Here is a 12,399-nt window from a genome sequence, read left to right as displayed (position 1 = left end):
TTGTTGAATAATTGCAGTAAGTTTATAATTGTTTCTATTACATTCGTATGTACATAAATATTTCGAGCGCTTCGAACATTATCAGTATACATGGTTGAACTAGAGTGATATAGTGACGACATAAATAGTAGTATGATTCAATCAGTAACGCAAATTATGTTTCCAGATTGTTCGACGTGGGCGGGCAGCGATCGGAGAGGAAGAAATGGATTCATTGCTTCGAGGACGTGACCGCGATCATATTCTGTGTTGCCATGTCTGAATATGATCAGGTGTTGCACGAGGATGAAACAACGGTCAGTATATACAGTAATGAATGAGCCGATGATTCAGTTTTATTTATTTATTAAGAGTAAGATTATTATTTTTCTCCACCTTATCGGTAAGCAGCGGCTTAGCTCTGCCCCTGCCATTGCTGAAGTCCATAGGCGACGGTAACCACTCATCATCAGGTGGGACGTGAGCTCGTCTGCCTACAAGGGCAATAAAAAAAACCCACTATGTGGGGTCGGCACAGCTAATTTTTCTCTTCCATTCTCTTCTATCAGCTGTCATTTCAACACTCACTCCTCTCTTTCTCATATCGTCATTCACACACTCCATCCATGTCTTCTCGGTCGACCAGTTCCCTTTCTACCTTGCACTACCATTTCCATACATCTCCCTAGTCACATGCATCTTCTCTCTACGCACCACATGTCCATACCACGCTAACCGTCCGCTCTTTAATTTTTTTATTACGGGGGCTACTTTCACACTTCCTCTGATATACTCATTCCTTATCTTGTCCGTTCTTGTCACTCCACACATCAATCTCAACATTTGTATCTCTGCCGCATGCACTCCTCTTTCATGTTTCACTTTCGTCGCCCAACATTCAGATCCATCCATAAGATTAGTTAATAAAAAAAAGGTTTTAACATTATTGTAACCAATGTCGATGAAACGATAGGGTGTTGTGTGGAGGCTCCTGGTGATATCTCACAGGTCACTAATTTATTGGAAACTATTACAGACAGAAAAGCTGTTGTTTCTTATCATTAAGAATAATTAATTGATCTCAGATCTTATTTGGAATTTTTTACACATAAATATTTTACTAGAATTTTCGTCAATACATTTTTGTTGTTATATTATTCGAATTGCAAATATATAACTGTTATGTACCAAATTAATCACATTGCATTTAAATTTACAGAACCGTATGCAGGAGAGTCTAAAGTTGTTCGATTCTATCTGCAACAACAAATGGTTCACCGACACCAGCATCATCTTGTTCCTGAACAAGAAGGATCTCTTCGAGGAAAAAATTCGCAGATCGCCGCTCACCATATGCTTTCCAGAATATACAGGTATTTTATCGTTTTACTAATCACAATTTAGTCTGAGGATCTTGCATGAAAATATGTCTGACCGGTATTATTAATACCTAGTTCTTCATGACCGTAAAAATGGTAATTTCACAGCTTATGCATTGCCATTTGGATATGCCAATCCAAGGTCTGTATTCCCTAAGACTTTAAGCTAAGCCAGTTCGAAACTAAGTATTCTTGACCAATCCAGTGGCGTTAGGGCAGGAAGAAAAATAAATGAACAACTTTAATATTTATGCATAGTTTTACAAGATGTCAGTATTACTATTGTTTTTATTATTTTCATAGGAAGATGGTTATCGACCGTAAGCTCTTGGCATAATCATACACCGGGCTTATTGGCTTATTACTTATTAAGCCACGGACGGTTCAACAGCAATTACTAACAATTTTCAAACCTTATTTGAATATTTGGCATGCTGAGTAATCACCGTGGAGGAAAGTTTTCGGACCTTATATATTATATATGGTATTTCTATAGATCTTTCTTATTAAGTTCCCACACACTATCAGAAAAAGTATATACCATACGTCTGATACCAGACTCATCACAAACCGCTCGTGAGGCGCATAACATCTGCCCACAGCAATGATACTGAATGACGATCACGACCGCCCCGACAAGAGTGATACGACAAAGGAAAAAAAGCAATAGAAAATACATAATGATGATTATAATGCGTTATTTGCAGGCGCGCAAGAGTACGGCGAGGCGGCCGCGTACATCCAGGCGCAGTTCGAAGCGAAGAACAAGTCCACCACGAAGGAGATCTACTGCCACATGACGTGCGCCACCGACACGAACAACATCCAGTTTGTGTTCGACGCGGTGACCGACGTGATCATCGCCAACAACCTGCGCGGCTGCGGCCTGTACTAGCCGCCTCGCACCCGCCGCCACTATTACATATATTTATACACCGCTATTTTTATATCAAAAATAAAAAAAAAAACAGCGCTATCTAACCTAACCGATACACACGCTGCTAACGATAAAGATAATTCGAAAAACGAATATCGAAAAATCTAATCCCAGACCAGAGACAATCGTGTCTAATTTGTTGCAGGATTCTAGTAAACTACAACTTGTCATCTCGAATTAAATTCTGAATACTCGAATTACGATAATTCGAAAAACGAATATCGTAAAATCTAATCCCAGACCAGAGACAAGCGTGTCTATGAATTTGTTGCATGATTCTTGTAAACCACAACTTGTCATCTCGAATTAAATTCTGAATACTCGAATTACGTTCGAACGCGTGTATCCCGTAAAGCCTGTTCAAATTTATTTCTGGTAATTAAATCTAGTGGTGTATATATTTTTATGAGAAGTAAGCTTACTCGATATGTACCGCCGACGTGCAGTTATCACGAGTCACGCGGCTCCGACGTGCGGTGCGCGACTAGATGCGAGACGTGCGGGTAGCGTTTCATTTCCCTTGTAATATATAAACCGTCGTTCTGTTCTTCGTTCCGGACGAGCCTTCCCCGCTGGAACGTTCTCGTTAATACCGGGTCCGAGCGAGTCGATTATATCGATTATTCGCGAATCGAAACATAAATCGATTCAAAAGTTTGACATCTTTCGGTTGTTCGAAGTGTTGCGTTGAGAACTATTCGACCCGTCTGGACCTGCCGTTAGACATGTTTTTCAGTGGAATTAGCGATCTAGTGTTCGATTCTAAATTTTGGTGCTAGGCGTTCGTTCAGCGTTTGGTTCGTTCAGAAGTTCGTTCGTTTACGATCTAGTTGTGTCACCGTCGGCCTCGCTCCGGCCCCCCCGGAGCACCGGTCACTAACTCTGCTTATATACTCACTCTCTTACGGACCGAGGGGCAACAACCAATATTAGACATCACAGACAAAAAGTCGGATATCCGCCTTTTTGCAAAAATCTACTGGTTCGTGATTATTAATCTGTTCTTTGGTTGCTCCCTGATCATTAATTTTTTGTCACAATAATTTTTAAATATATTCTACCTAAAATAATCGCATATTCTTCACACATAAGAATCGAATCAATAGGTTTGAGTTCAATGGTTGGTTTTAAGTTACATAATAGAATGGATGTCCAACATTTTGACTCTTGATGTCAATTTTAAATTATTTGATGTTTCACACCGAACTGTAGTGAATTACGTGGAAATGTTCACAGGCCTATTATAACTGATTACAATGCATCATTCCACTATTAAGTATTAGCACGATGGAAATATATTTTTATACAATTTTGAAAACACGAACAGTAACTCTACGGGATTTAGAACCTTTGTTTATGTTCCGATATATCTTAGCTAATATTGTATTGTGAGCTGAACTCTTTCCTAACTTACTTGAGGTTTAGTACCTATTTTAATTTAAGTGATGTAAGCACAAACTATTTATTCCAGTTTAATCATTTTATAATGCCATATTTATATTCATTATTAATTTTTTGTCATGTCGTTTGGACATTTTGTACTTTTTAAGTTATAGCGTCATATCTAATCATCTATTAAAAAAATCATGTAACTATTTAATTTATAAAGGGCCTTGTTTAGTCTGCACTCTAAATGTATTCTGTATAATAAATTAAAAAAAAAGAAAATAAACGCACATGAAGTTGTTTCGTTTTCCTCTCGGCTAATGGTGGCTCTCGCTCTTACTTCATCACCATTATCATTTCATCACCATTCAATATCATTTGACAAATTTTTAAGGAAATATACAACATTGCATATAAAACTTTGCAGCCGATATTAATATAACATTGATTGTCTAGAAGTAACTCCTTTCAGTTACCGTTCACACTAAATGAGGCCCTGTATATTTAGCGTTTAAACAGTTAATATTGAATAAATTAAAATAGCATTATAATCGTCGTACCTATAATGTTAACATTATTGTAATTGTTCGTTGATGGAGTCTGTGACGTAGGACGTGCATTGTTTATCTTAATGCGTCAGAGCGGATGTTGCTTTTTTTTTTTTAAATTTGTCGTCGCAGATTCAGGTTGGAGTGATTATGTCGGGATCAAGCCAAGAACAGGAGTGTCAATGACCTTTTATACGTCAAATGTAAGTATGATTTGCGAAGCAGCTGATCCGTTGAAATGGCTTAAAAGTATGTTGTGATTTACATTATTTCATTAGTTTTTTTTTTTTTTAATTACGTTCTCGGGGAAACAGAATTGCGCGTCAGACCCGTTCCTGTTGTTGGTTTGATTTTAATATAGTTTAGTTTTTGAAGGCTTTGTAATATTTGTAAGCTACATACGTATTTTCGTGCAGCCGATATCTGGTCGTGGTGTCGTGTCTTCGCCGGCTCTCTGGTGTCGGTGCTGCAGTAACGTATCGCACAAGCTGCACAAAACTCCTTAGCGTATAGTTATCCACTTATGGCTACTATTCGTATCGAATGTAAGATTTGTGAGTATATAAACTATGTATGTATACATTCGCGAATTAGCGTAACCGATTCACCCAATACATATTATATACTATATAACATAATTTATTATTAATAATAAATAAATAAATAAAAACTCCTAATTTAAGCATTAGTACCATAATTGTATCAATAAACATAATTATTAATGCAATTAGACAGTAACCTTTACTATCGATTGTCATAGTTAGGTGATTTATTTTCATTTTACGTTTATGAATATGTAAAAATTGATTTAAAAAAAATGGAAAACGTAACGCCTACACCGTGACCGCGCGGGCCACACGCCGATCTAAAACGAAGCGCTCAATGTAATGCATCGTGAGGTTGCTTAAAACCAAAGATTTTGTAAAATGAGTCCTATTTAGGAGATTAAAATGAAAAGAAACATGTAGACAACCGAGTCGCGAGACATTCGTTAGATCGGGGGCCGCGGTCGAGTCGGCGGCATGCGGCGCGGGCCCACGCTCGCTTGTTGCTAGGTAGGTTTTTTACTGTTATGTAAACAATATGTGTACGTAAATTAATGAAAAAAAATAATAATATTAGAGCAATTCTACATTCAACCAGAAATTTGTAGTTAAGAACGCTTCATTACATTATAAAGATTTTGTTTAATGAGTGTACGACGAATGTGAGGTGGTGCATCATTCTGCTGGCTCCGTCGCGTCGTCCGCGCGGACCGCCATTTGCTTAATATTTCGAGTGAATGTGATGTAAATTTTGTACACTGCCGCATTGTTTATTCGCTCGAATCACGTTTAGTTTTGTAAGACTCGACGAGGGAAGGACCCGCAAGCGTGGCGCGGCGTGTTCATGCGAGCCGAGATGTTTGATCTCTGATGCGTTAGTTTTTTTTGAATCATCTGAGGATATCGAGTTCGGGTATGCGGTACGATAGTTCGGCTGGACTCTACTGGTGTTCGAACGATCAGTCCTCCGGACGTCGTCCGCGCGTCGTCGGTGTTAGTTAGCGAATGAACGACATCAGTAAGAGCGTTTCATTAAAAGTGCTGGGTCTTTGTCACTATAGTGTCGTTCTAACAAAAAAAAATATCACCATGCTTCATTCATATTTGCCAAAGTTATTACTAACCTCACTATTTATACATACTGAATGTTCTTTGATATCTAAATTATGTCTGAAAGTAAGGCAGAGGTCGTGTATGTAGTCGTATCGGTACCGATCAGAGTACAATGTTGGAAGTATCTATTATTAGAATTGATGAACATGTAAACATTTATTTCTAGTGCGTACGAGAGATCGGTCGAGTCGTCACCAGCGCGCGGCGGCCCTGGCGCCTAGTGGTGACTAATGGTGACCAGTAGCTTCCGGTGACGACGACCGATCACTCTGTTGAACAAAAGTTTATGGAAGTAACATTTTTAGTCACTAGTGTAATTTTTGAATGTGATTCAATCTTATCTTTATTTTTCTAAAACAAGTGACATCTTTGATCGTTTGTTTGATCTTTCCCGACTTATGTTTTGTGAATTGCATTTACTGAAAGCGATGTGTTTAACCAACGATGTAATTAAACAATATTTTCTCTTATTTGTATCTCGTCTGCACTGGTATTTTTTATTGAATTTACTATAAATGTACTTTAAGTGTATAATTTTAAATAATTACTGAAAATGATTATATTCTAATTTTTATGTTCAAATATATCATTTGTTTTTATTTATTCCTCCCAAACAATTCCCTTCTTTTTATATTATTAATATGTGTATAAATCTGTACCAGTGCAAATTTGAGAATAGTATCTACGGAATTGTATGATAGTAAACGACCATATACGACACGAGTGACTGGGCCATGCAAGCCGACGCGGCCTGGAACAGGCCTTGTCAGATCCCCGGATCTACTGTCGGTGGTTTGTGGTTTTAGGCTCTTCAAGCACTGATGATCGTCCTAACCCATAGACAAGCGTACTAACTCATAGACAGCCCACTGAGATTCTCGCCGGATCTTCTTTGGGGGTCGCGATTCCGTTTGGGTGATAGATTCTGCGAAGCGCTGCTTTTGTTAGGGCTGGCATTAGCAAATTCTCTCAGGTTGAGCTCGTAAGCTGCCCTACCCCTCCGCGCAAAGCTGGAATAGCCTCGCGCTACCAAGCAATAGGTAGGGGAAAAAATAAACGACTTTAGACTTGCACTAGGCTAAGACATTGAATTAGTTAGGTACTGTCGGAAGGCTCACACACGATAAACAACAAAAGCTTGATAGCATTTCGTTTCTCGTGAACTGATTCTTATTTAAAATAGAAAGTTTACGGCACGCAATAATATTGACACAGAGTAATATTTATTAAATCAATGCAATAAGTGCAAAGTTCAATGTGACTGATGGTATATGGTACCAGACTACCAACAATCGAAAAGGACAAAACATTTTCACTGAATGCACGTCTGATTAAAGCGCTGTACGGGATAATAAAGGTTTAAAAGAAAGAAAAAAATACTTTATCGAGTCAGTCTAATTCAAACCCGTCATTGCTTGCATTCTTTTCTTTGAGTAAGCGACGCGGCACGATAATCCTCATATTGTGGCTGCCTACAACTATATTTTCGACCCAGGCGCTAAGGCAACGTAAAACCAATGTCACCCCAAAACACGTCTTATCGCATCCTCTTGATCCATTCTCGATGATTTTAGACACGCCAAGCACCTGTTACCATTATCCATTCATCAGTAGTCGTTTAACATCTGTGGTGAAAATGAAACAAAATTACTTACCGTAATTTTCCAGTTTCTTTCAAAAAGTCCATTAAAAACTGTACCATCATCTTACTACTAGGTTCATTTCATGTCATCCTACACCTTTAGGCACTTTGAGAATAAAATTTATTTCGGGACAGATTCGTTACGACTAGAAAGAAAACATACAATTTAGGAAGAGCGGGAGTGAGAAAATGGACAGAGCGTCTCGCGACCCACTCTACCGTGGAGAGAAGGAAAGGACAAAGGGAGCTAGGTCGTTTCTCTTAAACACAGCATTCCCTATTACAAGAGAAATATGAGTTAAGGATGAAAAAGGAAGAATACCACAATATTACACACCGCATAAAAGTGTCACTTCTTTCACGTGCACCCTTTTTTTGGTGTACTTTACTGTTTGCTCAGGAGGCATTTATTACTTCAGACCTTAAAAATATTCAACCTATGAGCTTAGTTCCCATTGCCTCTCTAATGAGAACTAACAAAAAGTATACGAAAATAACCTCAAATGATTACAAACAAAAGTCAAATTCAAAAATCAATCAAAAGTGATCAGACTGTTTGGTTGTTTGGTACTTCTGTAAACATTGGAAACTTAAATATATTTTTAATATCGTTTAAATAATTGATGCTTTACAATGAAAGACTTAGTTGACGTAATGGCTTTGCAAAACAGACGTGAAAAGCGCGTACCCGACTATCGAGGCGCGCCGAACCACAGCTTAGCAACAAATTTTGTTTTTGAATGTGGAATAAAGCTTGGCTTGCAGCCTGCAACTATAGCAACTGCTGCCATATTTTACCACAAATTCTTCAAAGAGGCCGACAAGAATGATTACGACTGCTACGTAATCTGCACTGCTTGTTTGTGTGCAGCCGGGAAATCTCGAGATGAGCCTGTTAGGCTGCGAGATGCTGTAAATGTAGCACACAATTCGATAAATCGTGGAGCCGGTCCGTTGGAGTTAGGCGACGAGTACTGGTCATGGCGAAGTGCTGTAGCTCAAGCCGAGCTTCTTGTGCTGAGACTGCTGGGATTTAATCTGGAAGCGCCGTCGCCACACCGGTATCTATTGCATTATCTCAAATCGCTGCAAGAATGGTTTCCAGTAGCGCAGTGGCGTTCAGCTCCCATTGCTCGAATGGCAATGGCTTTCCTTCAGGATTTCCATCACTCACCAGCAGTACTTGATTATCGAGCACCCCATATAGCAGTGGCGTGTTTAACTTTAGCTTTACATGTATTAGGAGTATCAGTGCCATTGGCATCCACACTAGATGATGATGCTGCATGGTGTTCAGTAAGTTGTTTTGATTTTATATTCAATAATAACTAGAATTTTCACATTTAGTTGATATTATTTATAGCATATATAATTTCAGCTACTATTTATAATTAGCTAGAAATTATTAAATAATGGTGTTGACTGAAAATGATATACACTTAATACAGAGGATATCAACAAAGGGTTTTTAAAATAAATCAATTCTCTAATGCATTTCACTCAGAATATAGACAAAAACAATAAATAGAACAGCATTTATGAAATAGGAAAAGGCTAAATTTATAAGAAACACAAAATAGTCCCAATAGTCTTATATAGTTAGTTGGATGTAATAATGTGAACTTTGAAGCATTAAACCATCATAGAGACTAGTATTCACAAATAAAAATCAATACCAGATATGTGATAAGGCAAAGTTTATATGAAAGATTGAAAAATCTACAGGCAACTTTAATAAGATAGTTACAACAGAGTATATCTGGATTTCAGTACTATTAAAATAGTGCCTGATATTACATCTAAGTTATGTCAAACTGAGTATGATAAGATTTAATAGTATGTTATTTTTCAACAATATTAGTTTAGGTTTTTTTTTTTTTTTTATTGCCTTTATAGGCAGACGGGCATACGGCCCACCTGATGGTGAGTGGTTACCGTCGCCCATGGACTTCAGTAATGCCAGGGGCAGAGCCAAGCCGCTGCCTACCGCTTAATAGTCTCCACAAGCCTCGTTTGAAGAAGGACATGTCATAGCGCTCGGGAAACACCGTGGAGGGGAGCTCATTCCATAGCCGGATGGTATATATGGTATCTGTGAAAGATTCATATTCAATATGTGATTCTTGTATTTACAAAACAGTAAAAATAATACATATAGTAATAAAATGAAACCAATACTAAAATCTACTCATCAAATGTTTCAGGTTTTCACAAAGGATCTGCAGAAAGAAAAAAATTGGGAAATAATGGAGAAGATAATGCAAGTTTATGGTCGTGAACCGGAACCTTTGTAACATTCTCAACATTCTCAATGTCTAATTTTTTAATATACAGATGATGAAAGTTACAACTTAATTAAAAATGTCTTTTATTTAACACAAAATGTGTTTGACCAGATGGATATTACATAAATTTCCTTTCAAGTTTACAATACCTGGTGGTGAAATCAAAACTGAGAAAAACTTTTAGTTGGACACCTGTATTGAATGAATCACCTAATCTTTAATCATCAGATAGACTAAATTAACTTCTGAACTATTCCAATTTACTAACAGGATGATCATAGAACTGTTAGAAGCAAGCATCAAATTTGTTCTTGTGAATATTTTTTTTATTATGGGCGCCAGAGAAATTTATAGTCCTTATTTAAGTGGTTTCCTCTCATCAACAAAAACACTAGAGGTAGAGAAAAGCTGCATACCAAACAACACTTAATGTGGATGAAAACCATGTGTTGAAATTTTTAGTAATAGGTTAGCATTACTTACTATTCCGTTGACTTATAAAAATGAAATTTGACAGGAATCTCGGTAGGTGTATCTTACAGAACATCTATCTATAGGGAAAAATCTGAAAACCGTAAATATTTGTACGGAACCCGTGAATACGCGAGCTTGTGAAATTTTGCCGCCCCCTAAAAAGTGCCGCCCGGGGCGGTCTGCCCTCCCTGCCCCCACCACGCTACGCCACTGCACTAGACGACTTGCCCCTACACGTGTGCACGCTCGGATGACTATCGGACATATTTCCCTGCATAATCTTACCTATTTATTATATACCTATGCTAAAGATAATTCAATTGAAGGTCATGGGAGTTTTCACAATACCTAAAAAGACTAAGGTCTGACTAAAATTTTGTAATCAAATTTAGACGGATGGAACTATGGGTACTCCTTTGTAATATAAAACTGTGCTTTTTAAACGCTGAATCATGGCGTCCAAGACGTATTATTAATTAATAGGGATTAAATTGGTCTATTTTGTATTTTCTATACTAATATTATAAAGAGGAAAGATTTGTTTGTTTGTTTGTTTCGAATAGGCTCCGAAACTACTGGACCGATTTGAAAAATTCTTTTTCCATTAGAAGCCGACATTGTCCCTGATGAACATAGACTAGGTTTTTTAATTATTATTATTTTTTTTTTTAGTTTCATGTGTTTTAATGTTTCCGAAGCGAAGCGAGGGCGGGTCGCTAGTTGTATAATAAGATGGCTTCCTTCGACATTGTCGAGATGTTCATACATTTTTGAATTTAAAATGATAGCGATCGCTTCACATTAACTAGAGTTATCGTGTTTAAACATTTTACTACACACAGAGCCCCAACAATATTTCCAACCAAAATAGTAATTGACCCGCCACCAAATTTCCAAAACTCAAATTACGGATATTTTCATTAATATCGTCGTTGTGGCATAAGGATGGCATAAAGGTACTTAACAAATGTTCACGAATTATTTCCACGGTGACGGAATAACATGGTGTAATAAAAATCAAACCCGTAAAAATATTATTACCTTATAATCACTGACAGAGTAGAGCGTCTGGTCCACACGGGTAGGCACCACCACTATACTTATTTCTGTCGTGAAACAGTGAAGTGTTTCGGTTTGAAAGCCGGGGCAGCCGTTGTACTGTAAAGCTGAGACTTTAGAACTCAATGCCTCAAGGTGGGTGGCGGCATTTACGTTGTTGTTGTCTATGGGCTCCGGTGATCACATTACATATGGTGGGTCGTGGCTTGTCAATCCATCTATTTTTCTTCCTTGCCTATTTCGCTGTTAGGCTAGGGGGCTATTCCAGCTATTTCATATAAGCAATAACTGACATTTTCTAATAAATATATTTCAGACTACCCTCCACATTGGCTACTTCTAGCGGGGTATAGACAACAAAAAGTGAATGGTACCTTTTTGTTTGCAAGTGGTTTTTTGTCATTGATTCTTTTTGAGAAAAAGCTAATGAGCGTACTACCCCCTTGAGTAATTTCCAGTGCTCATGGATATCAAGAATACTAAGTGCATCGCTGAACTGCCGCCAAGTTTCATTGCACATAAATTTTATTTTCACTTAGTCCATTTAAGACGTTACTATCGAATTATAAAAACGATTCATTACATCAAGGATAGGCAAAAAAATAAACAACACATTCCTTTTTTTAGATCTACAAACAAATATAATTCAGTTTTCTAACATTTTACGATACATAATTTTTATAATTGTACAGGGTAAGCTCATGACGTGGGAAAAGCGGTACTAGTTTTCAACCGGCTACCGGATGTACAACGTAGTGCGAATTAACATTTCGAACCGAATGCGAAGTTGCATTGATATGCTCAATTTGTATGTAACAGGTATATTAACTATGACGACTTAAATTCTAGGGGTGTGAGTGAATATCTGGACCGTGGTCCGTATTAATGTGCTGTCAGGTTTTAAAAATCTACATTAGACACCAATGACTAGTATAATTGTATTCAAATGAATCACGCTACGTTTAAGCGTATCGAATTATAATTTTTTAAATCAGTATGCCAGAGATTGCGTAATTAATTACGTTAGCGCTTTATCAACGCTTCGTAAATGT

At 37.6% G+C, this 12,399-nt stretch overlaps 2 protein-coding genes across 3 annotated transcripts in view; both read left to right on the top strand.

The window, feature by feature from the left end:
• Go (G protein alpha subunit Go) overlaps positions 1-2,314 on the top strand; it is a gene marked incomplete at its 3' end in the record, with an annotated part of 40,628 nt that extends 38,314 nt beyond the window's left edge. Inside the window, 3 exon segments of one of the 2 annotated variants that reach the window (NM_001043451.1) lie at positions 167-296; positions 1,199-1,352; positions 2,066-2,314. In NM_001043451.1, coding sequence (NP_001036916.1) covers positions 167-296; positions 1,199-1,352; positions 2,066-2,253 — 472 coding nt within the window. 2 annotated transcript variants of the gene reach the window in all.
• A 5,668-nt stretch (positions 2,315-7,982) lies between these two features.
• On the top strand, positions 7,983-9,891 carry LOC101735856 (cyclin-Q). Its single transcript, XM_004922345.5, has 2 exons — positions 7,983-8,825; positions 9,734-9,891. The coding sequence occupies exons 1-2, from the start codon at positions 8,163-8,165 to the stop codon at positions 9,821-9,823; spliced, it is 753 nt and encodes a 250-aa protein (XP_004922402.1). The 5' UTR covers positions 7,983-8,162; the 3' UTR covers positions 9,824-9,891.
• The last annotated feature ends 2,508 nt before the right edge of the window (positions 9,892-12,399 follow it).

This window comes from Bombyx mori, chromosome 19 (genome assembly GCF_030269925.1).
Source record: "Bombyx mori chromosome 19, ASM3026992v2".
Lineage (NCBI taxonomy): Eukaryota > Metazoa > Arthropoda > Insecta > Lepidoptera > Bombycidae > Bombyx > Bombyx mori.
Note: the sequence above shows the minus strand (reverse complement) of the source record. Positions and strands in the feature narration are given on the sequence as shown.

Excerpts from the sequence above, each read along its gene's own strand:
- LOC101735856 (XM_004922345.5), top strand. The coding sequence starts at position 8,163 with ATGAAAGACTTAGTTGACGTAATGGCTTTGCAAAACAGACGTGAAAAG. Across the intron at positions 8,826-9,733 it reads ATGATGCTGCATGGTGTTCA|GTTTTCACAAAGGATCTGCA; the intron begins GTAAGTTGTTTT and ends CAAATGTTTCAG.